The sequence below is a fragment of the Cyprinodon tularosa genome, unplaced genomic scaffold (genome assembly GCF_016077235.1).
Source record: "Cyprinodon tularosa strain WSP-4 unplaced genomic scaffold, ASM1607723v1 ctg44, whole genome shotgun sequence".
Lineage (NCBI taxonomy): Eukaryota > Metazoa > Chordata > Actinopteri > Cyprinodontiformes > Cyprinodontidae > Cyprinodon > Cyprinodon tularosa.
This window is the reverse complement of record NW_024039163.1, coordinates 3,024,679-3,051,092: the sequence shown is the minus strand read 5'-3', so window position 1 is coordinate 3,051,092 and position 26,414 is coordinate 3,024,679. Positions and strand designations below refer to the sequence as shown.

The following is a 26,414-nucleotide window of genomic DNA, read 5'->3' as shown; positions in this document are numbered from 1 at the left end:
TGTATGTATTATATGTTTAATTAACTGTATCAAATGATTAAAAAAATTACAGCTTTAATAACACTGATAAAAAATAGAAATTTGTCATTTAACTGAATCTGATGTACAGAACTGCAATAGGCTACAACAAAAACGTTGATGAAGAGCTTAAAGCTCTTAAAACAAATGTCATCCTTTTTGTAAGCCTTGCTATAAGTGACCAAAATTGGATTAAAATAATTGTATTTGTTTCTAAATGTGTAGTTATTAAATATATCAATATTAATGACAATATCTAATAGTTTCATGATTAGATTTTATTGTCTTGAATGAACTTTTATTGTGAAGACAGGAAGTCACACAGGAAGAGGAAGTGACGTGTCTAAATTAGCATGTAGCATGGTCAGCTAACCGGTGTTAGAAAAAAATGCTTAGATAATTTGAATGAGAGAGTTTTTATAAGAACAGTTTATTTCAATTTATGAAGCATATTCTCGGTGTCTCTTTACAAAGGTGAGCTTTTAAAAAAAATGGTTGATTTAGCTTAGTGTCATATAATGAAACAGGTAGTTCAGGTAAACTAGGGTACTAGTGTTATAATTCAGCTTTATTATTACATACAACTTATTTGTAAGACATATTTATAAACATATCTATATTATTTAAGATGTACAAATATTTTTTAGAAATCTCGGGTAGGATTTTTTCTAATGCTGAACAGTATATATATTAAACAAACACCTGCAGTGTTTTGTATTAAAATTTAAGAAGGTTAAACCATTGGAAGATGCTGGGCACTACTTACCATCTTAATATTGTGCATTTAATCTCCCTTATAGATCCAAGAATGCAGGTCCAGTTCTTGTACAGCCCCCAGGACTTTGTCAAGGATGTTTTTCGGGGGAGTGAAAACTGTCCATCACCTTCTAAGTTTGATGCCCTTATAAGAGAAGGATGGACAGACAGGATGGAAAGGGGACTCTTCCACTACCATCTTGGTGATTTAGAAACCCGGATCCTTCCAGGTCCAAATGGTTACGTTGCTCAGCTTAATATTCAACGTGGAATTAAAAGAAGGAAGCCCCAAGAGATACTAAGCATTCAGCAAGAGTTTAATCCCAGCCATTTTAACTTTAACAAAATTAAAGCAGATGAGATTTTTTGTGAAATGATGAAGGATGCTGGCAGAGGAATACATGTACCTGATGGGCAGCTTCCTCAACCCTGCAAGATTGTTGTGTTGATCAATGTTAGCCCTCTGGAGTTTGGGCATTGTCTTTTTGTTCCAGATCCATCTTTCTGTCTACCACAGATCCTGACGAGAGCAGCTGTCCAGGCTGGTATCGACTCTGTGCTCCTCAGCTCCAGCCCGGGTTTCCGTGTTGGCTTCAACAGCCTGGGAGCATTTGCATCCGTCAATCACTTGCACCTTCACGGATATTACCTGGACCACGAGCTTAAGATTGAATCCGTCCTCCTGAAGCCTTTGATACCTGAGAAGAATTTTTTCCGGATCCAAGGTTTTCCTGTTGGATTTTTGTTTTTTACAGAAGCAGGAGATGTGGATAGTGTAGCCAGAGCTATCTGTGAGGTGACAGACTTTCTGGTGGCTGAAAACTTCCCTCACAATCTGTTCATCACCAGGGGATGCCCACCCAGTCGGGAAATGCAGAGCGCCGAAGAGCGCTGTTTAAGAAGAGGTGTCCGTATAGCCATTTGGCCCAGAATAGCCTGCTTTGGTGTCAAGGAGGAATCTGCCTTTAATGTTGCACTCTGCGAGTTAGCAGGACATTTACCCTTTAAAAACAAAAAGGACTTTGAATGTACAACTGAGAGAGAGGTTATCAGTATAGTTCAGAAGTATCTTCTGCCTGATGATGAGTTTCAAAGGCTGGAAAAACGGCTTGTCAAGCATTTATTGACTCTTTAATGACCGGAAGTTAAATGGAACAGGTCCAACTCAAAGGCTATTAAAATCATACTATATAGTTATTTAATCTAAATTAAAGACTTTCTGTGTCCATAGTGCCATTGTATAATTTTGCAGTTTTAATCTTTCATGTGGTTGTATGGTTCAAAACAAATTCTTGAATGTTTTGTTTTTCAGTTACTGATTGATACCCACTAATAAAGGAAACCGATTCAGATTAAACATACCGGTAATACTTCATTTCACTTTGTTTTTTTCCTGGTGTAAAGATCCTCATAGATCAGGTTTGTAAACTTGTTTGGCTTTTTTTCACAGGTGTTTGTTTAGACTTGGAAAATAAATTAGACTTAGGCAACTTTATAGTCATTTTGTATACACAGGGTGTATACAAAACAAAATATCGTTAATAATTAGGGTCTGTGTCTTAAGAGAGAACTAAGGAATCAAAGATTAAAAACGTATAAAGGAATTTGAAAATGAAGTATGATAATCCAAACTTCAATTAAATTGCCTAAAGTGTTGCAGGTTTTGCTAAATTACAACAACCCAATAGAAACCGTAGTAACCCCACAGTTTAACCAGAAACGATAAAAATGAGGGGGGAAATCAAGATGTTGAACTGTGCGAAAAAATTTAAATAAGAAATTCTATTTGATCAAATCTGAAGTTGAACAAGTGTTTCTTTTTATTATTATTATTAATGAATGCACCAAAGTTTAACCCTCTAAAAATCAATGTATGTGTGGTTTGCATGTTTCTCATTCACACTTATATCCTGGAAATGATTGACATTTTTCAGGTTACAGGATCCTGCTTCTCTTAGTTTCTTAAAATTCTCTGCAGCATTGAAGGTTTGAAGACATGAAATCCAGCAGAGCAAACAGAGACCCGGAGGTAGTGATGATGAGTTAATGAGGCATCTTGAAGCGTTTCAATACATTGCCAATCTGTATTGATGCATTGATACCGTCTCACAGAATACTGACACCTGCTGGACCTTTATAGACACTGCAGGCACTGTATTTGACAGACTAAATTGATCTAATGACCTAGTACCATGATATAATTCAATAAATTATATAATTTATTTATCATAGATTATATTGTATTATTTCATATCTATGTTTAAATTGAAAATATTTTTGATGTTTTTAGATGCAGCCATAAATAATTTAAACATAAAGTGAAAATGTAGGGGAAATGTGAATGAGGATGCTTGTGGACTAGGATTTTAAATCATATTTTTAAAACAATAAGTACAGTAAAAACAGCAAATAAACTAAGAGTGAATTTGAAATTAACTTTAATTCAGATAAGTTGAGTGAAAACCGAGAGGAAAAGGATGATACAACGAGAAAATTAAAATAATAAACCTTTTTATTCCTTTCAGACTGCTCCAAAATTCTTGATAATTTGAATGATAAACAGTAAAAGATAAGACATTTTTTTAGCAGATGCATCATGTCGACAGATACCTTTTTAAACACACTTTAAACACAGTTTAAACACATGACCTTCTGGAAATGACATCACACCAATCCAGTGTTTTTCTCTATGGGCTCGACGCATGGGTGTTGCTGGACCCATCACTACCCGGAGGTTATATTGAGCATGGCTGTAGCGTATATGCAGGCATGTTGAAGTCTGTAGAGAGACAAAGGCCAAATCTTTTTAACACTAAATCCAAAGTGACACTTCATTGAATTCTCTGATGAAGCAGCCAGCTCAGCCCATGGTCCTGGACTGCATTGTGAAAAAGCTGGAGTTGATTTGTTGGGGAACGTTTTTTTGACTAAACTCCCCATGTAACTTTTTTGCTGAATCAAAATTCAATGTGGTAACTGTGGAATATAGTATTTACATTGGGCCTGGTTTGATATTCTTATTGTATAATAATTTTTAGTAAAGATACCACAGTTTTAATATTAACACAAAATATAAAAAGATAAAGCATCAAAACAGTAATACATTCAGATTTCTCATCTCAGAAGCAGCTGGTTTTCTTAAAACTGTTTTTTTCTTTATCTGTTTAGCCCAAGATTTCTAGATGTCATGGAACAAATCCTTATTGATGTTTTTTGTTACATCCGAGAAGTTTTTGTTTAGTGAAAATATCTGAGAAATAGATGACAAGGGATGTTTGTTGACAAAGTATTGCAGAGTTGTACAGAACACTGGCCAGCCCCCATGCTTGTTTTTGTTTTTCATCACATGTTATTTTTTTTTAGATTACTTGTTAATGCTTCAGACAAAGATAAAAATCCAGGAGGCAGCAGCTGTTGAGGTGCAATAATTGTTAATAACTGTCTTATTACATTTTGGAGGAATTTCATCTTATTTGAGGAATTATTTCGTTTCAGCCACATCAGAAAGTTTTCAAGCATAGGCTTATTCTTTGATTGGCATTGGTGCAATATTCTATTGGAATTTAGCTCCAGGCTTTGATTAGGCCAATGCCAATAGAGGAGATTCTCTATTAGTTTTCTTGGGAAGAGCAGATTTCATTGGTCCATCATTTTATAATTTACACAAAAAAATGCAGGTTCTCAAGGTACAGCAGTTCCAGGTTGTCACCATCATGTTTAGTTGTTTTTTTTTCTTCCTGAATTGCTAAGGTTTTCATCCATATCACCTTCATTTTTTCGGACAAATAGTAAAAGTAGACTTTTATTTTTGTCTGTCTTGTTCTTTCCTTCAGCTCTCCTATGGATAGCATTTGTTTTCAGCCTCTCTCTTCATATTTTCTCACAAACCCTGACCTTGACTGAGGAATAGGAGGCCTGCATTGTTATAGATGTTTTTTCTGGACCCTGTTGTGACTTCCCGGAAGAGTTGTCGATGAACTTCTGAAACTATGCTGGTAGGCCAACCCCTCCTTGTAATTTCAGCATGATACCATTATTTCTCTGTGTGTGGATAAAGGCTTTTACTGGTTTACTTGAATCTGAAGCCATAAAAAAGTATTTACCTTTTTCAGATGAAAAAAATTTTTTTAGTAGAGGGTGTGATACTGGCTTCTGTTACTTAGCCCACTTTTGCTCTCAGACAGATTTTATGGGTGGAGCTCCTGGGTACAGCTGTTGAAATTGAGCTGATTATAAAATACTGGGTAAATAAATGTTATTTCATGATTTAATGTAAGCAGCAATACATAATATCTCTAAGGCCATGCCATGCTGGTCTTTCAGGTTGTCTTGGTTAAATTTCAAGCTTTTGTTTGTTATCAGGAAACATTTACATTTGCATAAAAAGAAAAAAATAAACATAAGGGAAATCGTTGGTTTCTTGACATTTATCTAACTTTTTTTTAGAGCCAAAATATTTATGAAATATCTATATAAGTAAAAAACAAAATATTAACACTCTTTATGCTGTGAAATGCTCCGAGAATATTTCAAGCCTTGCTTAGAAAAAAACAACTCTTTGGCTTTCTTTAAAGCATGCATTAAACTACTGTCACGGAGTACTTTTAAATGGAATTTTAGATTCTTCATTGAGTATGAGCTGCAGAAACTAAAACATCACTTTGTCAAGGTTGATAGTGACGCTCAAAGTGAGTAGCAGTGTCAAACATTGTCCTAAGTAAACACGTTATCCACTAGAGTGAGCGCACCTTGGCAGCAGCATGAAACGGACTTGCAGGATGAATGAGCATTTACCTGCTTACTTTTAATGTCTTCACCAGGGAGCTCACAGTATTGTTTTTACCTCTTCATTCAGCTGCATGTGGTACTTATAATCTGAAGCTTTTCTCTTTAATAGAGAAACATCACAGCCTGTCTCTGTAAATAAAACAGGGCACAGGATTCTTTGCACAATCTTTGTGTTTTGAGTTATTTTTTTTTGTTTGTTTGTTTGTTTTTTTGTTTTTTAATATAACATAAATTTTCCAGCAGTTATTTTCAGTTTCCATTAAACCATGTACAGTCACCTAAATTCTCACTGGAACTGCTTGAAATAAATCTCTGCACAGTCATTGTCAAGCATGCAAATGTTACTTTGAGCATATTTACTGTAGATGAACCCTCTGAAAGGCGCTTTGTTCACCAATGTAAACATACATTTAATTTTTCATTTTATTTTTGATTATACCTGACATTTAATTTTCCATATCAAAGAGGTATCCTGTCCAGGGGTGATACTGAGAAACTAGTCCATGCATTTGTAATGTCCAGGCTGGACTATTGTAATTCTTTACTATCAGGAAAGCCCACAAACTGTAGTTAAAAGCCTTCAGCTGATCCAAAATGCTGCAGCCAGAGTTCTCATGATTAAAAAGAGAGATCATATATCTCCTATCCTAGCTTCTCTTCATTGGCTTCCTGTTAAATCCAGAATAGAATTTAAAATCCTCGTTCTCATATATAAAGCCTTAACTGGCCAAGCTCCATCTTATATCAGAAATATGATTGTTCCTTATGTTCCTAGCAGAGCACTTTGCCCTCTATCTGCAGCTTTACTATTGGTTCCTTGAATTTCTAAAAATAGAATGGGAGGCAGATCTTTTAGTTATCAGGCTCCTCTCCTGTGGAACCAACTACCAGTTTTGGTCCATGAGGCAGACACCCTGTCTACTTTTAAGGCTAGGCTTAAAACTTGCCTTTTTGATAAAGCTTATAGTTAGAGTGGCTCAGGTTATCCTGTGCTATCTCTATAGTTATGCTGCTATAGGCTTAGACTTTTGGAGGACATAGGCAGTAGTCGAGTTGTAAAAAGTTGTAAAAAAAAAAAAGAAGGGGGATGGTGGAATTTTTTTTTTTTTAGAAGTATACATAGCCTAATTAATATATTCTATTAACCTAAAGCAATATGCATGGTATGGTTGTTACATGTCAGGTACGCAGGTCGACCCAGACTAAGGCACCTTTCAGTAGAACTGCAGTCAGTCCCTAGACTGGCATGGCTATCACTGCCCCTATATAGTTAGGGACTAATTTCCCACTGGGATCAGCTTCATATCAGGGTAAGCCACCTCTTGTATTTTTTTTTACGTTGGAAAATCTTTTAGCAATGAATCTATTAAGATTTGGAACATAACCTCACAAAACATTGCAAATTAATATCTGAATCCTTTCAAGTCAAGTATTTTTTTATTCAAATTCAATCAATTAAATTAAAACAGCTGAAATAATTTTCAAAGTCTGAAAAAACTGCTTACAAATTCAAATACATTAGAATTAGCCTGAAAATGAAATAAGCCTGTATAAACTCTAATAATTTTACTCATCTTTTAAATATTCGTTTTATCATGGTTTTTGGTTTTGTTCAAGTTTTATCTCTGAGTTTTCATAGGTCTTATTTTTCATTCTTATGTTCTAGGTATTTTTGATTGTATTTGAGTTCTTGGATATTTCCTGTTTGCCCTCTTGTGTCAGTCTCCTTTTCCCGAGCTCCCTTCTTGCCTCTGTTCACACCTGCTCCCAATCTGCTAATTAGCCTGGTCTTTGTTTCTCTCTCCCAGTTATTTTCCTCCTGCTCAGTCACTCTTTGTTGGTTTGTCGTCATTACTTTTTCCCTTCTTGTTGTAAGTATTCCTGGTTTTCAGCATTTTTGGATTTTTGTGGGTTTATGTTTTGGATTTTTGCTTCTGTTGAACTTTTGGTTAATTAAACTTTCAAGTAACAACCTTATGCTTTTGTGTCTGCATTTGGGTCCTCCTGTCAAACCACCACTGTGACACGTTTAGAGAATTTATTTTATAAAATCAGACATCCCAAGTTCCAAAAACAAATTTCATTAACGAAAAGGGACATTTTAAACATATTCTTAATGTTTTCGTATTTCTTATACATGGATGCCTTAAAATTTATAGTTTTGGTGCTGAGACACGTTTCAGTCAATATGCTACAGTCAGTGTGCGATGAATAAATTGTCTGCTCAGTGGATGCCAATTCCCGATTTTGCTATCGACGCCATTCTAGATAATTTCTGACACTTTGTTGTTTAAAAAACAGTAGAGGTAGACAGTGGAGGCCACATCTGATGCTAGATCTGCATAAATAAACCCAGTATACTTAAATACATTGCACATGCCAAACTTGCCTTTTATTGGGCAGAAAGGAAAACTGTAAATTCCTAAAATGTTCACTAAATATTACCTTTTTAATAATATAAAGATTTTTTACATTTGTGTTTCCCCACACTAAGTTTTATTGACTCCAAAGCTTTCTAGCACACATCTAAAGGTTATTCTGACCTACATTCACGTCTGGGGCTCAAATTAAATTAATATCTAAAGTAGTTATTGTTTGATGGCTTCAATGCACGTGGTTAATTCAACCTGGACAGACTAACACACAACAAAAGAGGTTCCCCTGGATTGGCAGACTGGGGTGGTGGTCCCCCTATTTAATATGTGGACTGGAGGCTGTGTTACAACTACAGAGGAATCACACTCTTAAGCCTCCCTGGTAAGGTGTATTCCGGGGTTCTGGAAAGGAGGGTCCCTCGAGCAGTTTGATATTCGTCCTGGCAGTGGTACACTTGTTCAGCTCTACACCCTCAGCAGGATCCTGGAAGGTGCATGGGAGTTTGCACAACCAGTCTACATGTGTTTTGTGGATCTGGAGAAGCCATTCCACCATGTCCCTCGGGGGATCCTATGGGGAGTACTGGGCTGTTAGGTCTCTGTATTACAGGTGTCATAACCTGCCAGCATTGCTGGCAAAAAGTCTGACTCGTTTCCAGTGAGGGTTGGACTCTGCCAAGGTTGCCCTTTGTCAACAATTTTGTTAATCATTTTTATGGTATTGAGGGGATCTATTTTGGTGGCCTTAGGATCGGGTCTCTGTTATTCACAGATGAAGTGATTCTATTGGCTTCATCAGGCCGTGATCTACAGCTCTCAATGGAGTGGTTCTCAGCAGAGTGTAAAGCAGCCAGGGTGAGGATCAGTGCCTCCAATGGTCTGGAACCAGAAACGAATAGAGTGCCTTCTCGGGGTTGGGGAGGATGTTCTGCCCCTAGTGGAGGAGTCTAAGTATCTTGGGGTCTTGTTCACAAAGGCTTTCGTGAACAATGATGGTAAGATGGAGTGGGAAGATGGAGCAGGAGATCAACAGGAGGATTGGTGCAGTGCTGCTGTGAAGCGGGCGCTGTACCATACTGTTCTATTGTGGTAAAGAGAGAACTGAGCCAAAAGGCTAAGGTGGTGATTTACCAGTCAGTCCAAGTTTCTGCCCTCATCTATGGTCAACAGCTTTGGCTTATGACTGAAAGAACAAGATCCCGGATGCAAAGAAATTAGTTTTCTCCATAGTGTGTCTGGGCTTTCCCTTATGGATAGGGTGATGGGCTCAGTCATCCGGGGAGGACTTATATTAGAACCGCTGCTCCTCCAGGTCAAGAGGAGCCAGTTGAAGTGGCTCAGGCATCTGGTTAGGATGCCTCCTGGACTTCTCCCTGGTAAGGTGTTCTGGGCACGTCCCATCAGGAGGAGACCCAGGACACGCTGGAGGGAATATGTTTTTCGCTTGGCCTGAGATTCCTCTGGAGGAGCTGTCCAAAATCGCTGGAGAGAGGGACGTCTGGGCCTCTCTTTTGAAGCTTCTACCCCCATTACCCCACATAAGCGAAGGAAGACTGATGGATGGATGAGGAACTGAAGCAAAACAAATACAAAAAAATCATCTTCAGCTTTTTATGAAACTTAGTGTTTACAAAAAAGAAAAAGAAAGTATGGTACGTCACATCCAATAAATCTATAGTGACAGTTACAACAACCTAAACGGTCAGAAAACTGTTGCTCCTCGTCCTGCTCCATTAATTCTTCAAAAGGACTTCCATCCAGATCCCTAAAACAAAACTGTACACTTGACCTTAACTAAACACTAATAACATAACCAAAAAATATTAAAAAAAAATTGAAATTACATAAAAATAATTTCTCACAACTAAATTCTAATCAGATGTAATGTAGAGAATAAACATAATTTCTATATGGCTCTAACAATATCTGCACAGTCATTATTACATGAATATAACAAGAAAAACATCCCCGAAAAGTGCTGGGTTCCTTGTGCTGTATAGGAGGAGTGGCTATGGGAGTGTCCCGTGGCTGGATTTTTTTAAACATGAGCTTGAACTTGAAGATGCTCTGGACCTTACAGACTGCAGCCAAGGAGAGAGGCACAGATCACTAGGGACACTGAGAACAGAGAAGCACCAAAGATGGGGGGTGTCCAGAGTTTCAGGGAAATGTGTGATCGCACAAAGAATACTAATGTTCGTATCAGTCTGCCAGCGGTGTGTGTGGTGTGGCAAACTGCTATGATCATCCTGTTTGGGATTTTTATCCGATATGATGGAGAATCAGACGCTCACTGGGTTGACAACAGAAAAAGAAATAATCTAACCGATATACAAAATGAATTCTACTTCAGATATCCAAGTAAGTAAAACTGTTTAACTTTTTATCCTTCTTGTTGTTATGGTATAAAAGGTTTTTTCCTATTTCTTAATAATTTAGATAACTAATATACATCCTTAAAATGCAACGTTAGGGTTAAATATCATTGTGACTTATTAAATATCATGGATAATATCAAATTAGTACTTGTTATCACATTGTGATGACCTTTCGTCTTATCCCGAATTGCTGACAAAGGTCTGACACCTGCAGCAACATATTTCCCAGAGGGGTTTTCATTCCACTCAGGTCTTTTCTTTTTTTCTACAGCTCAAATCTCCACTCTGCATTTATACCATTTTTAAAATTGTATGAATGCAGACAGGTTTTCTAGTCTATCTAGGAAAGCTGATCAGAGTTTTTACTAAATACAGGGAAATGCTGGAAGTCAAAAGCTAAATCTGTCATGATCTAATTAATCACTTTATTCTCCTGCTGAACTCTCCACACTCAGTAATATCATCAGTCTTATCCACCTGCTGTCACGGTCTTACTTTTTGTTTTACTTTGATCCGTGTGTTTTATTGGTTTATTTCCTACTTTGTGTTACTAGATTTATTTTGGTTCTCAGGTTTTTTTGTTGTTGTCCTCTGTTGCCCTTTTGTGGGTGTTCCTTTCCCCTTGGCTCCCTCGTTGACTCCACTCATACCTGCTCCTTATTAGCTCGTTAGCCCTGCCTTTGTCTCAGTCAGCTATATATACTCTCCCTCTGCTGTCACTCCGTATTGGTTCCTCTGTTGTTGCTGCTTCTGTTGTCGCAGGTTCTGTCGCTGCTGATTGTTTTCCCCTGATGTCTCCATGGTTCTGGTTTGTGTTACATTTTAAGTTGGATTTTGGATTCCTGCCTTTGTTTACTGTTTTCACCAATTAAACTGCAGAAATTACCTCAGCCCCTAAACCATAACCAAACCCTGACATCTGCTCCGTCTGTTTTATAGACGGTTCAGCCCAGCACTTGGGGCCTGATCATTGTCTTATGTATTTTTGTTTTCGTTAGTTTTTAGTTTGGTTATTCGACCGTTCATGTTCCTGTTCTGGAAGGCCAGCGTTATAGAGGATTTTAGTGTTTGTCTTGTGTCGCCTCATCATGTCCTGGCTCTTCTCCTCTAAGCAGCCAGCTCAGTTCCTGATTTGGCTTGGCGTGCGGGGGGAGCTAGTTTTAAGTCCCATAGGCCTGGCTCTTGGTTGGAGCCAGTTTGAAGTTAAGCAGTTTCAGCTGGTACCATGCCTTGTCTCTGTTCATCTCAACCACTGATCCCGTCTGTCTCCAACTGTCTGGCTGAGCTTGCTGCTGGACTCATGGAGCTCTGAACCTGCCTGAATGCTCCGCGGATTTCTGGAACCCCAGATCTTTCTGTTCCTGTTAGGATCGGAACCCCTGGTCGGGCTACAGACTCCTGGATAACAGAACTGCCCTGTTCTGATCTGTTTTCCCTGATCTGATTCCGACTACTGCCTGCACACTGGGATTGTTGAATCTGGGACACTCTGGGCGGCTCTGTGCCGCATCTCATTTGGCAGTCCGTTGGCTGGATCCTGCCTTCCTCGGAGAGCATGGACTGAACTATTAAACCAGGTAGGTGACTCACATGGATAATCATCTACCATCAGATGATCATGGTCACTTACCTGTGTTTCTCCTACAAACAGAGTGCCAGTGCTGGGTGTTACCCAACCTCACCCCCAAACCGCTGCATGTCTGCAGATCCACAGCAGCCCGCATTCTGTTCTGTTTCTGTTCTGGTTTTATTTTTGGTAAAACGTTATGAAACTTCCCACTGTCTGTCTCACTTGAATACTGGGTCCATCAGCGCTGTTTATCAAAAAAAAAAGACAAAATCATAGCTACAATTGATCTAAACAGTTTCACAAGGCTTTCACTGGTTTCATGGAATCTTAAAGGTGTAGTGGAGGATGTTCTTTTTCTGGGTGGATCATCAAAATAAGGGGTCCTCCTAATTGTCAATGATTCTGAAGATCTGTTTACATAAGGCAGTCCTACGTGCTTGTCCCCATTTTCAATTACTGGTGGTGAGTCAGACATAGTGGAAAAATAGAAAATTTTCTTCTGGATAGTAAGCTTCTATGAGTGATGCAAACAGCACCTTCACCAATATCACCAATCAGAGGCCTCCTGTCTGCGGCAGTGTCTGCGGTCACCTACAATTTTGGAGAGGTGCAGCAGAGTGTCTGCGGCAGGGGGGAAGGCACATTTGTATTCACTGCGACACACACACAAACAACCTGGTTTCTGAGTATAAATCAGCCTTCACTCCTGGTTAAAGCTGTTGAAATTTAACTGATTATACAATATTGGATTCATTGCTGTTATTTCATGATTTAATGTAAGCGGCAATACATAATACCTCCACGGCCATTCTGATTTAGATAGCTTTTATCATAATAGATTAAATACTTATAAAAAATTTCAGGTTATCTTGGTTACATTTCAAACTTTTGTTGGTTATAAGGGAACATTTACATTTGAATAAAAAAAAAAAACATAAGATAAATTGTCTTCTTTACATTTATTTTATTTTTTCTTAGAGCATTACCAAAATATTGATAATATATATATATATAAATGGAACAGAAAATATTAACACTCTTTATGCGTTGAAAGGCTCAGAAAATATTTCAAGTCTTGTTTAGATAATGAAATCTTTGGCTATCGTTAAAGGATGAATTAACTACTCTCTCAAAGTACTGTTTTAATGGAATTTTAGATACTTCATTGAGCATGATCTGCAGAAACTAAAACATCACTTTGTCAAGGTTGATAGTGACGCTCAAAGTGAGCAGCATTGCCACACATTGTCCTAAGTAAACACATTATCCACTAGAATGAGCGCACCTTGGCAGCAGCATCAAACGGACTTGCAGGATGAATGAGCATTTACCTGCTTACTTTTAATGTCTTCACCAGGGAGCTCACAGCATTGTTTTTACCTCTTCATTCAGCGGCATGTGGTTCTTATAATCTGAAGCTTTTCTCTTCAGTAGAGAAACATCACAGCCTGTCTCCGTAAATAAAACAGGGCAGGTGTTTCTTTGCACAATCTTTGTGTTTTGAGTTTTTTTTGTTTGTTTTTTTAACATACGGTAACTTGAATTTTCCAGCAGTTGTTCTCAGTTTCCATAAAACCATGTACAGTCATCTTAATTTTCACTGAAACTTCTTAAAATAAAACTCTGCACAGTCATGCAAATCAAATCAAGCATGCAAATGTTACAAATCTATTACTTTGAGTATATTTACTGTAGATCAACCCTCTGAAAGGTGCATTGTAAACATACATTTAATCTTTCTTTTTTTTAATCTCCAAGAATATCAGTTACAGAACATTCTATTTTTAAATCCACCATAAGAAACTTTAGGATAATACTTTATTTACTTTAATATGGGTGTTAAACATTTTTTTCTTTTTTCAGCAGCTCTGTAGATATTTCAAGTAGGTTTCTTTGGAAAAGGAACAAGCATGTGACACTTTTAACCTGCTGTTCTTTTCCAAGTCCCGCATGTTTGACTTTTCTGACATAACATTTAGCTACACGCCTCACTGGTTTACCTTGAGTATGTGTGTATATATATCCACATCTCTTCCTTTATTGTTATGTAATGCAAAACTACATCTAATATTAACTACTGGTGTTAAATCTTATTAACATAATGGGAAAAGAAGTGGAGGTGTTGAAGTAGTATAAATACCTGGACAACTGTGAGATGCAACAGTGATGCTGTTTTCAGGGAGGGACAGAGCAGACTTTACTTTATATGGAAGCTTTAGGACTTCATTGTTTGTATCAAGATGTAATAAGACTTATATATTCTATAAGTCTGTCATTATCTGCCAAGGAAAACAGCAGCAATCGGATAAATAAGGTCAGTTTTTTCTAGAAACTTCTCCAGAACCTCTTGAAATTGTTTCACAAAGAATAACTCTTATTACAATGAAGAACATTTTGAGAGAAAAGTAGGAATCCTCTTCAGAGGAACGTTAATAATAATAATAATAATAATAATAATAATAATACATTTTATTTAAATCCCCTTTCAAGACACCCAAGGACACTGTACAACAAATAAATCAAAATACACAATATCCTTCAATAAGCACTATATCACACAACTAGAGGTTATTCTGTGCTATATTTACCTCTGATGCTCAAATTAGCATTATTATTATTATTATCATCATTTAATTTATCTAAAGTAGTTATTGTTTGAAAGCTTTAATGCAAAGTCATGTGGTTAATGTAACCTGGAGACACTCACACACATAAAGGTGATAATTAGAGATATTTATTGGTGAATCTGACAGTTCTTTGGTGCTCAAACCCCAGCAGAAGACATGGAAGATGCGATCTTGGAGGATCATTGTGAGATTAAGAGATTAGATATGTCTTTCACCAGAATCCGGACACTGGTGGTGGAGTGCAGGAATCTAGAGGGAGATTGAGGCGGATAGCTGAAGACCAGGAGAGTCATTGACTGGAGAGCTTTATGTTGACTGACTGAATGAGGTGATTGGCTGGAGCAGAGGTGCACGATGAGGTGATTGAATGCAGATGATGATTGGATGATTCTTCCAGTTATTAATTTAGTTTATTAAAAGATAATGAGAATCATGAATTATCAGAAGAATGCTGGTTATGATGATCTTTGATTGCTTTTATTTTTTGTCTATGAGATTCGTTTGGCCTTGATTTTTAGGAATGCCTATGTGCAAATTTGTAGTGGTCTCTCTTGATCCTGGCAAGTCAACAATTTAGTTTTCTGTGTTTTACTTCAGTGAAAAGAAGGATAGGCCTTGATGGTACATAAAAGGTAAATGCATGGATGGATGAGATGCAGAGAGGCAAAGAACTTACCAAGCTGACTGAGCGAGGATTCCCAGAATGTTGTTGTTGTATTTGAGACAGAGGTCAGATCTGTATCTAACATTTACTCCCCTATGTGTTTCTCCTAATATTTGCCAGTTTCATAACAGTGTGTTGACATCTTTATGTGAAGAAATAAAATTATATTTGGATTTTGTGTTTTTTTCCTGTTTTACAGTACAGATTAGCCTATGTTTATGTTTTTATTAAACTAGTTTAATAAATTTAAGGGAGTAAACCTACTCACTCCAATAGGAAAATACACTATATTGCCAAAAGTATTTGCTCACCTGCCTTGACTCACATATGAGCTTAAGTGACATCCCGTTCCTAATCCATAGGGTTCAATATGACGTCGGTCCACCCTTTGCAGCTAGAACAGCTTCAACTCTTCTGGGAAGGCTGTCCACAAGGTTTAGGAGTGTGTTTATGGGAATTTTTGACCATTCTTCCAGAAGCGCATTTGTGAGGTCGCACACTGATGTTGGACGAGAAGGCCTGGCTCTCAGTCTCCGCTCTAATTCATCCCAAAGGTGTTCTATCGGGTTGAGGTCAGGACTCTGTGCAGGCCAGTCAAGTTCATCCACACCAGACTCTGTCATCCATGTCTTTATGGACCTTGCTTTGTGCACTGGTGCACAGTCATGTTGGAAGAGGAAGGGGCCAGCTCCAAACTGTTCCCACAAAGTTGGGAGCATGGAATTGTCCAAAATGTCTTGGTATGCTGAAGCATTCAGAGTTCCTTTCACTGGAACTAAGGGGCCAAGCCCAGCTCCTGAAAAACAACCCCACACCATAATCCCCCCTCCACCAAACTTTACACTTGGCACAATGCAGTCAGACAAGTACCGTTCTCCTGGCAACCGCCAAACCCAGACCCGTCCATCAGATTGCCAGATGGAGAAGCGCGATTCGTCACTCCAGAGAACGCGTCTCCACTGCTCTAGAGTCCAGTGGCGGCGTGCTTTACACCACCGCATCCGACGCTTTGCATTGCACTTGGTGATGTATGGCTTGGATGCAGCTGCTCGACCATGGAAACCCATTCCATGAAGCTCTCTGCGCACTGTTCTTGAGCTAATCTGAAGGCCACATGAAGTTTGGAGGTCTGTAGTGATTGACTCTGCAGAAAGTTGGCGACCTCTTCGCACTATGCGCGTCAGCATCCGCTGACCCCGCTCCGTCAGTTTACGTGGCCTACCACTTCGTGGCTGAGTTGCTGTCGTTCCCAAACACTTCCATTTTCTTATAATACAGCTGACAGTTGACTGTGGAATATTTAGGAGCGAGGAAATTTCACGACTGGATTTGTTGCACAGGTGGCATCCTATCACAGTTCCACGCTGGAATTCACTGAGCTCCTGAGAGCGACCCATTCTTTCACAAATGTTTGTAAAAACAGTCTGCATGCCTAGGTGCTTGAATTTATACACCTGTGGCCATGGAAGTGATTGGAACACCTGATTCCAATAATTTGGATGGGTGAGCAAATACTTTTGGCAATATAGTGTATGTAGAAATAAAGCTTTTGATTTTTTTTTTCTGACATGCAGACAGTTTTTACATAAAGGAAGGATAAATATGAACAATCTTTCTTAAAAAAAAAAAAAAAAAAAAAAAAGAACATCACCATGTTGATAATGAAAACATATCTGCACAGTCAAGATTACATGTGAAGAAAAACGTCCCTGAAAAGTGCTGGGTTCCATGTGCAGGATAGGAGGAGTGGCTATGGGAGTGTCCGATGGCTGGACTCTTTTTAAACATGAGCTTGAACTTGAAGATGCTCTGGACCGTAGAGACTGCAGCCAAGGAGTGCGGCGGATCTTCAGGGACACTGAGAAACGAGAAGCACCAAAGATGGGGGGCGTCCAGAGCTTCAGGGAAATGTGTGATCGCACAAAGAATCCTAATGTTCGTATGAGTCTGCCAGCAGTGTGTGTGGTGTGGCAAACTGCTATGATCATCCTGCATGGGGTTTTTATTCGATATGATGAAGAATCAGACGCTCACTGGGTTGAGCACAGAGATCATAAAAATTTGACAGATATACAGAATGACTTCTACTTCAGATATCCAAGTAAGTAAAACTAACTTTTTAGCCTTCTTGTTTTTGTGGTTTAGGAGCTGTTGTTTTTTTCCCTCCTTTCTTAATCAATTCAATAAGTAATATAATTCCTTAAAAAATTAGACATTAGGGTTAAATATCATTTTGACTTAATTCATCATGGATAACATTAAATTAGTGCTGGATATCACATTGTGATGACCTTTCATTTTATTCTGAATTGCTGACAAAGGTCTGACACCTGCAGCAACATATTTCATTCCTCTGTGGTCTTTTCTTATTTTATACATCTCAAATCTCCATGCTGCTTTTTTTTTTTTTTTTTGTCTTAAATGTGTTTGGATTGGGCAGAAGAACATGTATGTGGGACGGTTTCATATAGGTGGGGTTGTTTGTTTATTCTACACTAACCATCTACAGTGTCAATTTAAGGTCATCATGAAAAACAGCTTGTTTCTGCACCTTTACATTACATAACATAAACATACTATCATTTTAGTTGATTGTCTGAAACCAACAGCACTTATGTGTAAAGTCTGGAAACTATGTGTGAAAGCTGAAGCAGCAGGAGATTTTATTATATTTTTTCTTTGCTTTGCTTTTCTATCAGCAGCACCTTGCTGTGTTTATTAAATGCTTTTAGAATGCAAACGATGGTGATTGAGAGGGCAGTGTGGACATATTGTGCCATGACATGTGTCACGCAGATGCGGTGTTGTGCTATAAGCCAAACTGACTGGAATTAGCCACCATCCAATGATTGTTTATGGCTGTTTGTGTTATAAACACAATGCAACTACTGTATATCACATCTTTTTATACAGCTATTCAGTTTTGATATTGTCCAGAAAAAAAACAGTGCTCTTTTTCATTTATCTAATTTTCAATTGCTAGAATTTTGCTACAGATCAATTTCACTTTTTCTTCTTTTTTTCTTGCCTTATCAGTAGCTAAATATATAATTTGATTTAAAAAACACTATTTTAACACTATTTTGTTTTACACTTGTGTAAACAAAATGACAAATAAATCTGTCTAAGTTGAAATTAAATTAGATCCATCACCAGTATGGCTAAATCATTGATCATAGTTTTTTTCATAAAAACATTAATTGCACGGAAGAATAAGCACACCGTGATGTGTTTGTGTCATCTTCACACGATATACCACTCTTATCTAATATGCCCTTATGCCAACCTGCATAGCGGAGGCATGTTGTTATACCAAACGCATTGTGTGGTTTCAACTGGTTCTTTGCTGGGAAATGAAATCATCCATGTGGGTTTTTGTTTAAATTCAGGAAACTGATTTAATAAGAGCTTTAGATGGGTGATTTGCATGAAGCAAAATATAATAAAACGTGCCTTTCTTTTTAGGTGATGGGAAATTAACCTAAGAAAAGATTATGCACTACTAATGCAGGGTCATGTGAACATTCTTCTTAGATGTCTTCTATGATCAACTTTTGAGCTCACTGTTACATTTAGGCAGTGAAAAGGAAACGCGGTAAAAAAAAAAAAAAGGTAAACATTAGAAATATGGAAGTAATGCTGACAATAATCACATTAAAGGTTTACAATCAAGTGTTGCTTTTTTTTTTAGCAACTTATTAATTGATCAAAGTAGGAAATATTTCTAGGAACAACTGAAATGACACACAAGTCTTCACTTTAAGCAAAAGGTAAAGAGTGAAAATAATCAGCTACATTAATATGTATGCACAGTCCAAAAATAAATAATTTCTTCCAACAAAGTTTTTCGCTGCGCTATTATCTCTACTTTGATTGTGAACTTTTTTTGTTGGGTTTAAGGGCTTCGGTTCATTATCCAATTTACAATCCTAAAACAGATATTTCCTGTTAAATACCTTGATACAGTTTAATAAAGTATCCTTTCTCCAGTCACTAAAGGGAACCAGGGTGGTTTATTTTTTCGTGCTTGTAAAAGAGTTTTACGTTGGGTGTAAAGCACTTTGCAAATTTGTCAAAAGAGTCGGTAACTTAGTCGTTTCAAGCATTTTGTCAATGCAAACTTTATTGCAAAATCCTTCCACTGACATCATTCCTCCTCAGACATTATCTTCTGCCTTTCTTTAAGCTCATTTCAGTTATTATGTTCCATATTTTTTGTTATCTCAGTTGTTGATGCAAACAGAAAAAAAAATGTTTACCCATGAAGGGATAGAATAGGCTATGAATAGGCTGTTAATAAAGACATGACCTGACCTTTACCAACCATCAGTATAGGTCAATGGGATTATAATGAGATACAGTATGTCAAAATACATTGCAAGATATAATACAATTTAGCACAAATGAATAGTGTGAGATGCAATACAGTATCGGATGATACGATGGGGTACAATGTAGTTTTCTCCTGTTTTGCATTTATTATTATTATGTTGTATTGTTCATCAACAATGTTTTTTTCCCAGCAAACTTACGTAGTTAAAACAGATGACATGTCTTATTGTGCTGGGAACCACACCCCTACTCTGATGTCCTTTGATGTTCTGAGCTTATTTAAATAAAAAGGTTCCCTAATGTTTTTTGGTCAGGACTAACAGTATTTAGATTAAAAGACAATTATTTTACCTCTAAACTGAATAAGAATCTGACCATATTTTATTAGCATGGACGAAAAAGAAGTCAAATAAATAATTGTTGTCAGTATTTTCTGTCTATTCTTTAAATATTCAACTTTGCCTTCTGATTTCCGTTATGATTCTCACACTAATACAGCTGATTGATAAAAGATTTTAGATCCAGTTTAGACCTTTTTTTTAACCTCTTTTGATCATTTGTTCATATTTTTTCAGGTTTCCAAGATGTACATGTGATGATCTTTGTTGGGTTTGGTTTCCTGATGACGTTTCTGAAGCGTTACAGCTTCGGAGGAGTGGGTTTCAACTTTTTGATTGCCGCCTTTGGCCTCCAGTGGGCACTGCTAATGCAGGGCTGGTTCCACTCCCTGGACTACACAGATGGGAAGATCAAAATTGGAGTGGAAAGGTAAGAGAGCTGTAGCTCATATCTTCTATTTTTAAAGTGTCAGTTTTTCACAGACTTTTGTTGGAAACATATCCTGTGGGAATATGTTTTCACCTGCATAATATCCACAGCTGAAATTAAAAAAAAAGAAGGTGGGGCAACCAGTCTGACTGGGAGATTTCCAAAAGATACTTCCTGTTGTGACGGATGAAGTGTTTGTGGTCACAAGGTCTAATGAGTTATGACACTGCTGAAAATCACCCTGGTCCTTCTGTGTCAAATATTGTGAGAAGGTCGTTTGTGGAGGATGGTTTCAGCCTGACTTTTTTTTTTAACCTAAATTTAACTAAAAATAAACTGCAGTGGATCCTAGTTAACCTGAGTTTGATTTCTTTTTTTTCTCTCTTCAGCCTAATTAATGCAGATTTCTGTGTGGCCGGCTGTCTGATCGCATATGGAGCTTTGCTGGGAAAGGTCAGCCCCGTCCAGTTGATGGTTTTGACTTTGTTCGGGATAACACTGTTTGCTGTGGAGGAATTTATCATCCTAAATCTCATCCATGTAAGTCATCTATTATTATTATTTTTCTTCTCCTTTTTGCTCCTTGTCACCATCAGTAACAAAATTCAGCATTAAAAAATAGTTTTAAATTACAGGAATGCAATTAAGACAGATGTTTTAGAGTATTATTTAATTGAGGGAAAGTAATAAGAGACAAATAATTTTTTACAATCACTGATTTTATTTCTTATGGTGACATAGTGAAGTTTCATCTTATAAATCCACATTTGATTGCAAAATCTTTAACCTCCAACAAAATAAGCCATATTACAAATTTTATGATTTCTGCAGGTCACATAAAATAGTAATGGTTTTAACTGCAGCCATCATTTGGTTGAAATTATACGTTTACCTATTTTCTAGAAATTGATTTAGAAACAATTTAGAAAAAGCCACATGTATGTATTTTTACTTTATCTACATGCTAAATATCAAACAATTAAAAAAAAAGATTTTATATTTACAAGATTTCTTTTAACAATATAAATCTGAAAATTCTGACTCAAATTTGCATTTAGTTCCTGAAATCTTGTAGAAACCTTTTGAGGCTTTGCCTCTGAGCGTTTTGCACAGCTTCAGAATAAATGTTTGATTGAGTTCCTTTCAAAACCCTCAAACTCTTTCAAAATCAGATATAGAAAATCTGTTTTCAAGTGGATTGAATCAGTAGGATGTTGTGTTCTTCCATTTGAACTATTTAGCTTTCAAAGAGATTCGCCTTTAGGTCCTTTGTAGCCTCTTTGAGGTTTTCCTTGAAGCAGTTTCTCTGCCTCTCCTAAAGAAAAGTGTCTCTAAGGCACTGTGGAAAAAAAATAAAACTAAGGGTTTTCTTTTGTCTTTTAATGTCGTTTTAATGTATGCAGTTTTTCATTCAAGTGAAATTCCTTTTAATTTTGAAGGCAAGGGATGCTGGGGGCTCCATGGTTATCCACACCTTTGGAGGTTACTATGGACTCGCCATATCATGGATGCTCTACCGGCCCAACCTGGACCAGAGCTCACGCTTGCACGGCTCTGTCTACCATTCAGATGTCTTTGCTATGATTGGTAAGCTGGGTTTGGCACCAACTGCTTTTAACCCAACGTATATGGAGGTGCTACTTTGACCACTCACGTCACTTTGCCTTTTCTTCACAGGTACCCTCTTCTTGTGGATGTTCTGGCCAAGTTTCAACTCCGCTATAACAGATCATGGCGACGGGCAGCACAGGGCGGCCATCAACACCTACCTGGCTTTGGCTGCAACCGTGCTCACCACATTTGCTGTTTCGAGTCTGTTTCAGAAACATGGGAAACTAGATATGGTAAAAAAAAAAAAAGAGCAGATTTACAAAAGACCCTCTTATCAATAAAAAAAAGAAAAGAAAAAAAAACAGATGTACAATTTCTTGCGGAAAAAAAAAACTGGCACCCTGTTAAAGTTTTAGTATGTTATCATGTTCTTGAAAGGTTAGGTTAGTATACTGACACAAAGTGGTGCTGAAATATGAAATAGAAATAAAATGATATTGTAATTGAAATATGGGGCTTTATTTAAAATGGTATGAATTCAGAGAGGTTCCTCCTGAACTTTATGTAGGCCTACTCTGTAGGCATGGAGGTGGCAGCATTATTCCTCGAGGTTGATTTTTTTTCAGTCAATCTAGGAAAGCTGGTCAGAGTTTATGCTAAATACAGGGAAATGCTGGAGGTCAAAAGCTAAATCATTGCTATAATTGATCTAAACATACTCAAAATCCATTTTACTTCAGGCTATTGGAGTAAAAGAGGATGAATAGCAATCCTGCTAACTTCTTAATTTTATTTATAAAACATTTAAAAACCAATATCTACTTTTCAATTCAAGATAAATACATTCTTAAATTAAAGCAAGTTGGATAAAGCTATTCTAAAAGGATTTAAACTTGGGAACCACTAATGGCCAACATATTTTTGCTTTCTCTAAATGTGTTTTGCATCTTTTTTCCAGGTTCACATCCAGAACTCAACACTTGCTGGAGGTGTTGCAGTAGGAACAGCAGCTGAGTTCATGCTGATGCCCTATGGATCTCTCATCGTTGGCTTCTGCTGTGGTATTCTTTCCACACTTGGATACATATACATCACTGTAAGATATTTGTCTTGTTCATAGTCCACTATAAGTTAGAGTCTTTGATAAGGGTCCACAGTTAATGATTATAATAAACTTCACAAACACCCCTAATGTGAATCCATCAGCCTTTCATGGAGAAATACATGAAGATCCAAGACACATGTGGAATTCACAATCTCCATGCCATGCCAGGGGTTATAGGCGGTATAGTTGGAGCCATCACTGCTGCTGCAGCATCAGAGTCAGTCTACGGCAAGCAGGGGTATGTTTTCAACAAGAACTGATTTTATATAAATATAAAAAAATATTGTAAATTGTTCTGCAAATTTCGAGAGAAATCAAGAGTCTTGTTTTGAATTAAAAGGTTGATCAACACTTTTGACTTTGAGGGGGCTTTCAAGGACATGGTGCCAACGAAGCAGGGAGGTCACCAGGCTGGAGGCCTCTGTGTGGCAATCTGCTTTGGCATAGGAGGAGGCCTGATTGTTGGTAGGGAATGCACCACAGTTTAGATGATATATGGGAACACAATGGGATCACCTTACAGATGTAATGTGCATTTTTACATTAAAAAAGTTTTTTTTATTTTGTGATTCTAGGTGCAATCTTGAGATTACCAATCTGGGGAGATCCTGCAGATGACAACTGCTTTGATGATGAACCTTACTGGGAGGTAAGTGGCGGAAGATTGCAACTTTAAATATATCTCTGCTTTTTAGGTATTTACAATGGATGAAAATAAGTTCTAAAAATGTTACTGTGCAATAATCAGATCTTGTAAAAGACCACTCTTATTTACATATAGCAGCATCGCTTAAATAACCTTTGGATTTCTTTCTTTCATATTTTTTTTATATTACAGCTCCACACTTTAGAGGGTTTTATTGGGATTTTATGAGACCATCAGAAAAAAGACAGGGTGGTCCGGTCATATTTTTATTTATTTTAAAACTTTATGTACATCCTTAATCCTGGTACCTATTTATAAATTACAGTTCCACTAAATAACTTCAGGAGTCACTTTTTTTAAAGGTGCAGTTTGTATTGATTTCATTATAGCAGGATCAATGAAAAACAACGTGATAAAGCCAGCCAAACATGATTAATCATTAAAGAGAAAACAATGTATTCATATGCTACCACTTTATAATTAAATAATACACGTGTACTTTAAGACAATGTATTGTGATACATTTTTATGTTTTTAATTTTTTCTGAAAGAATTAAACCAAATTTTTGTCATATTTACCTTTTTTCATAGATTTATTTCAGGGGGGTGGGGATTTGGCATCAAACAACATGAACTCTGAGTCTCAGGATTAGTTGCCTTGTATTTGTTACATTTTTTTGTTTTGTCTCCAGTTGCCAGAAGACGAAGAGAGCATCCCACCAATCCTGCACTACAACAACCACATGCGGGGCAAAGACGTGTGAGTGTTTGATTCCTTTATCCAGTAATAAAAGAGGATTGTTCCACAAAGCAGCATCATTATATAGTTAAAATGCACTTTGCATTCACCGTCCTCTTGGTGGCAGCAGAGTCTTTTTCATAGAAGCTATGGATCATTGCAGCTTTAAACTTTAAAGGGGATTATTTACCATGAGGAATACTGTGTGAGAACAAGGTGAAGCTGACCAAACAAACAGCTGACATGTTCCTTTACTTCCAAGAGAACTTGTGCTGTTTGTTGATGGGGGTTTCTGTAGAACACCTTCATGTGTGTGACTCCTCAAAGTGACCTTGGGGTTATGCAACAGCCCTCATGTTAACACTGACAACAGATCGACCATTAGCTCATCTACTAATAGTAAGAACAACTCTGGATTTTGATTAAGGTTCAAGGAAGGCTAAGGTTCAGTGGTTTTTCAAGGGTTTATCTTGAATTGTGCATAAATATTTGGAGATATTTTCAACAAATCATGATCCTTAACGTATTTTTTTTTCCATCTTTAGTGCTGACACGCATTTCACCATGGAGCCAGATGCCAGGTCCCGATCATGAATGGCTCTTTGACTCGATCAACTGTTACCCTTTCTTTGATTTCTCTGTTGGACCCAGCTCCCTCTCCAAACAACATGGAGAAGAAATATAAAAAAAAAAAAAAACATTTGAATACTCTGGGTTTGTACCTCATATTGTCTCAACTTAGAAGTATAAGGTAAATGTAATGATATGAGGTTTGTTCTTTTTTTTTTTTTTAAATACTCATGTTCTGTTATTATCTCCAGAGATAAATATCAGTTTTTCATTTTACACAAAAGTAAGACTTCCTTTAAGTTTATAAAAAAAAACTGTAAGTTTCTCTATGTTGTCATTTATTTACAGTCAAAACTTATTCCTTATTTGTCATTTGTTGTTGTTTCTATTTCTTCATGTTGATTTTTTTACTCATTTAAAAAGGAAAATGTTTATTATGTTACTGATTGTGGAAGCCATAGAATAATATAACAGTTAAAAACTAAGTGATGCTGGTTAACTGGTTAAACTTTCCTTTAACTCTGCATATAGTAGTTATATATTAATTTTGTTGATGCTTTATTAAAAAAAAACAATACAATATTCTGGATCCCATTAATTTCTTTCATCTGAAAACTCTCTTTTTGATAATTTGGCTCAAGGCTTTGAAGGCTAATAATGTTTAGAAGCATTTCAATGATATTCTCTATTAAAAGTAAAATGTTAAAGTAAAGTGTTTGCAATTTAAAAGTTGAGGCTTTTGTTAGATACATGTTTGATACTGTTTGAGAAGTTTCTTAAGGCCTATTTGATTAAACGATAAATTGAAAAATGAATGACAAACAGTTCCAAACACAGATGTTTAATTTTATCCCCTTTATTAACAAAAACAAATCCCTTTATTAAGAGGTTTCAATTTTGTTTTAAAGATTTTTTCATAAATATAACTAATCTAACTATAAAAATTCAGTGTGTCCTGGTGTCCTCCTCCCACGTGAGGTCAGAGAGAGGCTAGCAGCCCTCATTCCTCTCCTCGTGACACTGTGGTGACTACAAACAAACTACAGTCTGCAAATCATCCATACTCAGTCAGGAAATAGCAAACTGTACCGTAATCAGGATGCTGAACACGCACTCCGGTGGACAATTATTTTAAAAGCCCTGATCAGAAGAATGAGTCAGAGTTTAAGTATTTTTTTCTGCCCATAAATATGTTGGTTTTATTATAAAAGTGGCTGTTTGCCTCCAAGTGCAATGTTTTCTTTATACATCAGATAGCAGCTCTACTGTAAAGCATTCAGTCATGGTGGCTGCATTTCTGAGCAATCTGCCCCCCTAAAATACTCCTTATGCCGTCCCTCCCCAAAGGCGGCAGTAGCTCGCTGTGGGAGAGTGTGGCTGATTCCCACACATGAGAAACAGGGAGGAATCCGTCTCCTCATACAGTCTCCTTTCCAACAAAGGCAGGCTTAGTGCTGTTTTCTTTTGTCATCAGGAACGTGTTTGAGTAAAGGAGGTAATGGTGCCACAAGTGCTCCAATTAAATGC

General features: G+C 37.1%; 2 protein-coding genes across 2 annotated transcripts; both read left to right on the top strand.

The window, feature by feature from the left end:
- Positions 1-331: 331 nt before the first annotated feature.
- gdpgp1 (GDP-D-glucose phosphorylase 1) lies at positions 332-2,133 on the top strand. Its single transcript, XM_038300073.1, has 2 exons — positions 332-492; positions 819-2,133. Exon 2 carries the CDS (start codon positions 827-829, stop codon positions 1,907-1,909), a length of 1,083 nt encoding a protein of 360 aa, XP_038156001.1. The 5' UTR covers positions 332-492; positions 819-826; the 3' UTR covers positions 1,910-2,133.
- Positions 2,134-16,918: 14,785 nt separating this feature from the next.
- rhcgb (Rh family, C glycoprotein b) lies at positions 16,919-25,467 on the top strand. Its single transcript, XM_038299899.1, has 11 exons — positions 16,919-17,277; positions 20,084-20,276; positions 20,666-20,816; positions 21,716-21,863; positions 21,954-22,120; positions 22,786-22,923; positions 23,034-23,170; positions 23,273-23,397; positions 23,508-23,581; positions 24,271-24,338; positions 24,863-25,467. The coding sequence occupies exons 1-11, from the start codon at positions 16,929-16,931 to the stop codon at positions 24,909-24,911; spliced, it is 1,599 nt and encodes a 532-aa protein (XP_038155827.1). The 5' UTR covers positions 16,919-16,928; the 3' UTR covers positions 24,912-25,467.
- The last annotated feature ends 947 nt before the right edge of the window (positions 25,468-26,414 follow it).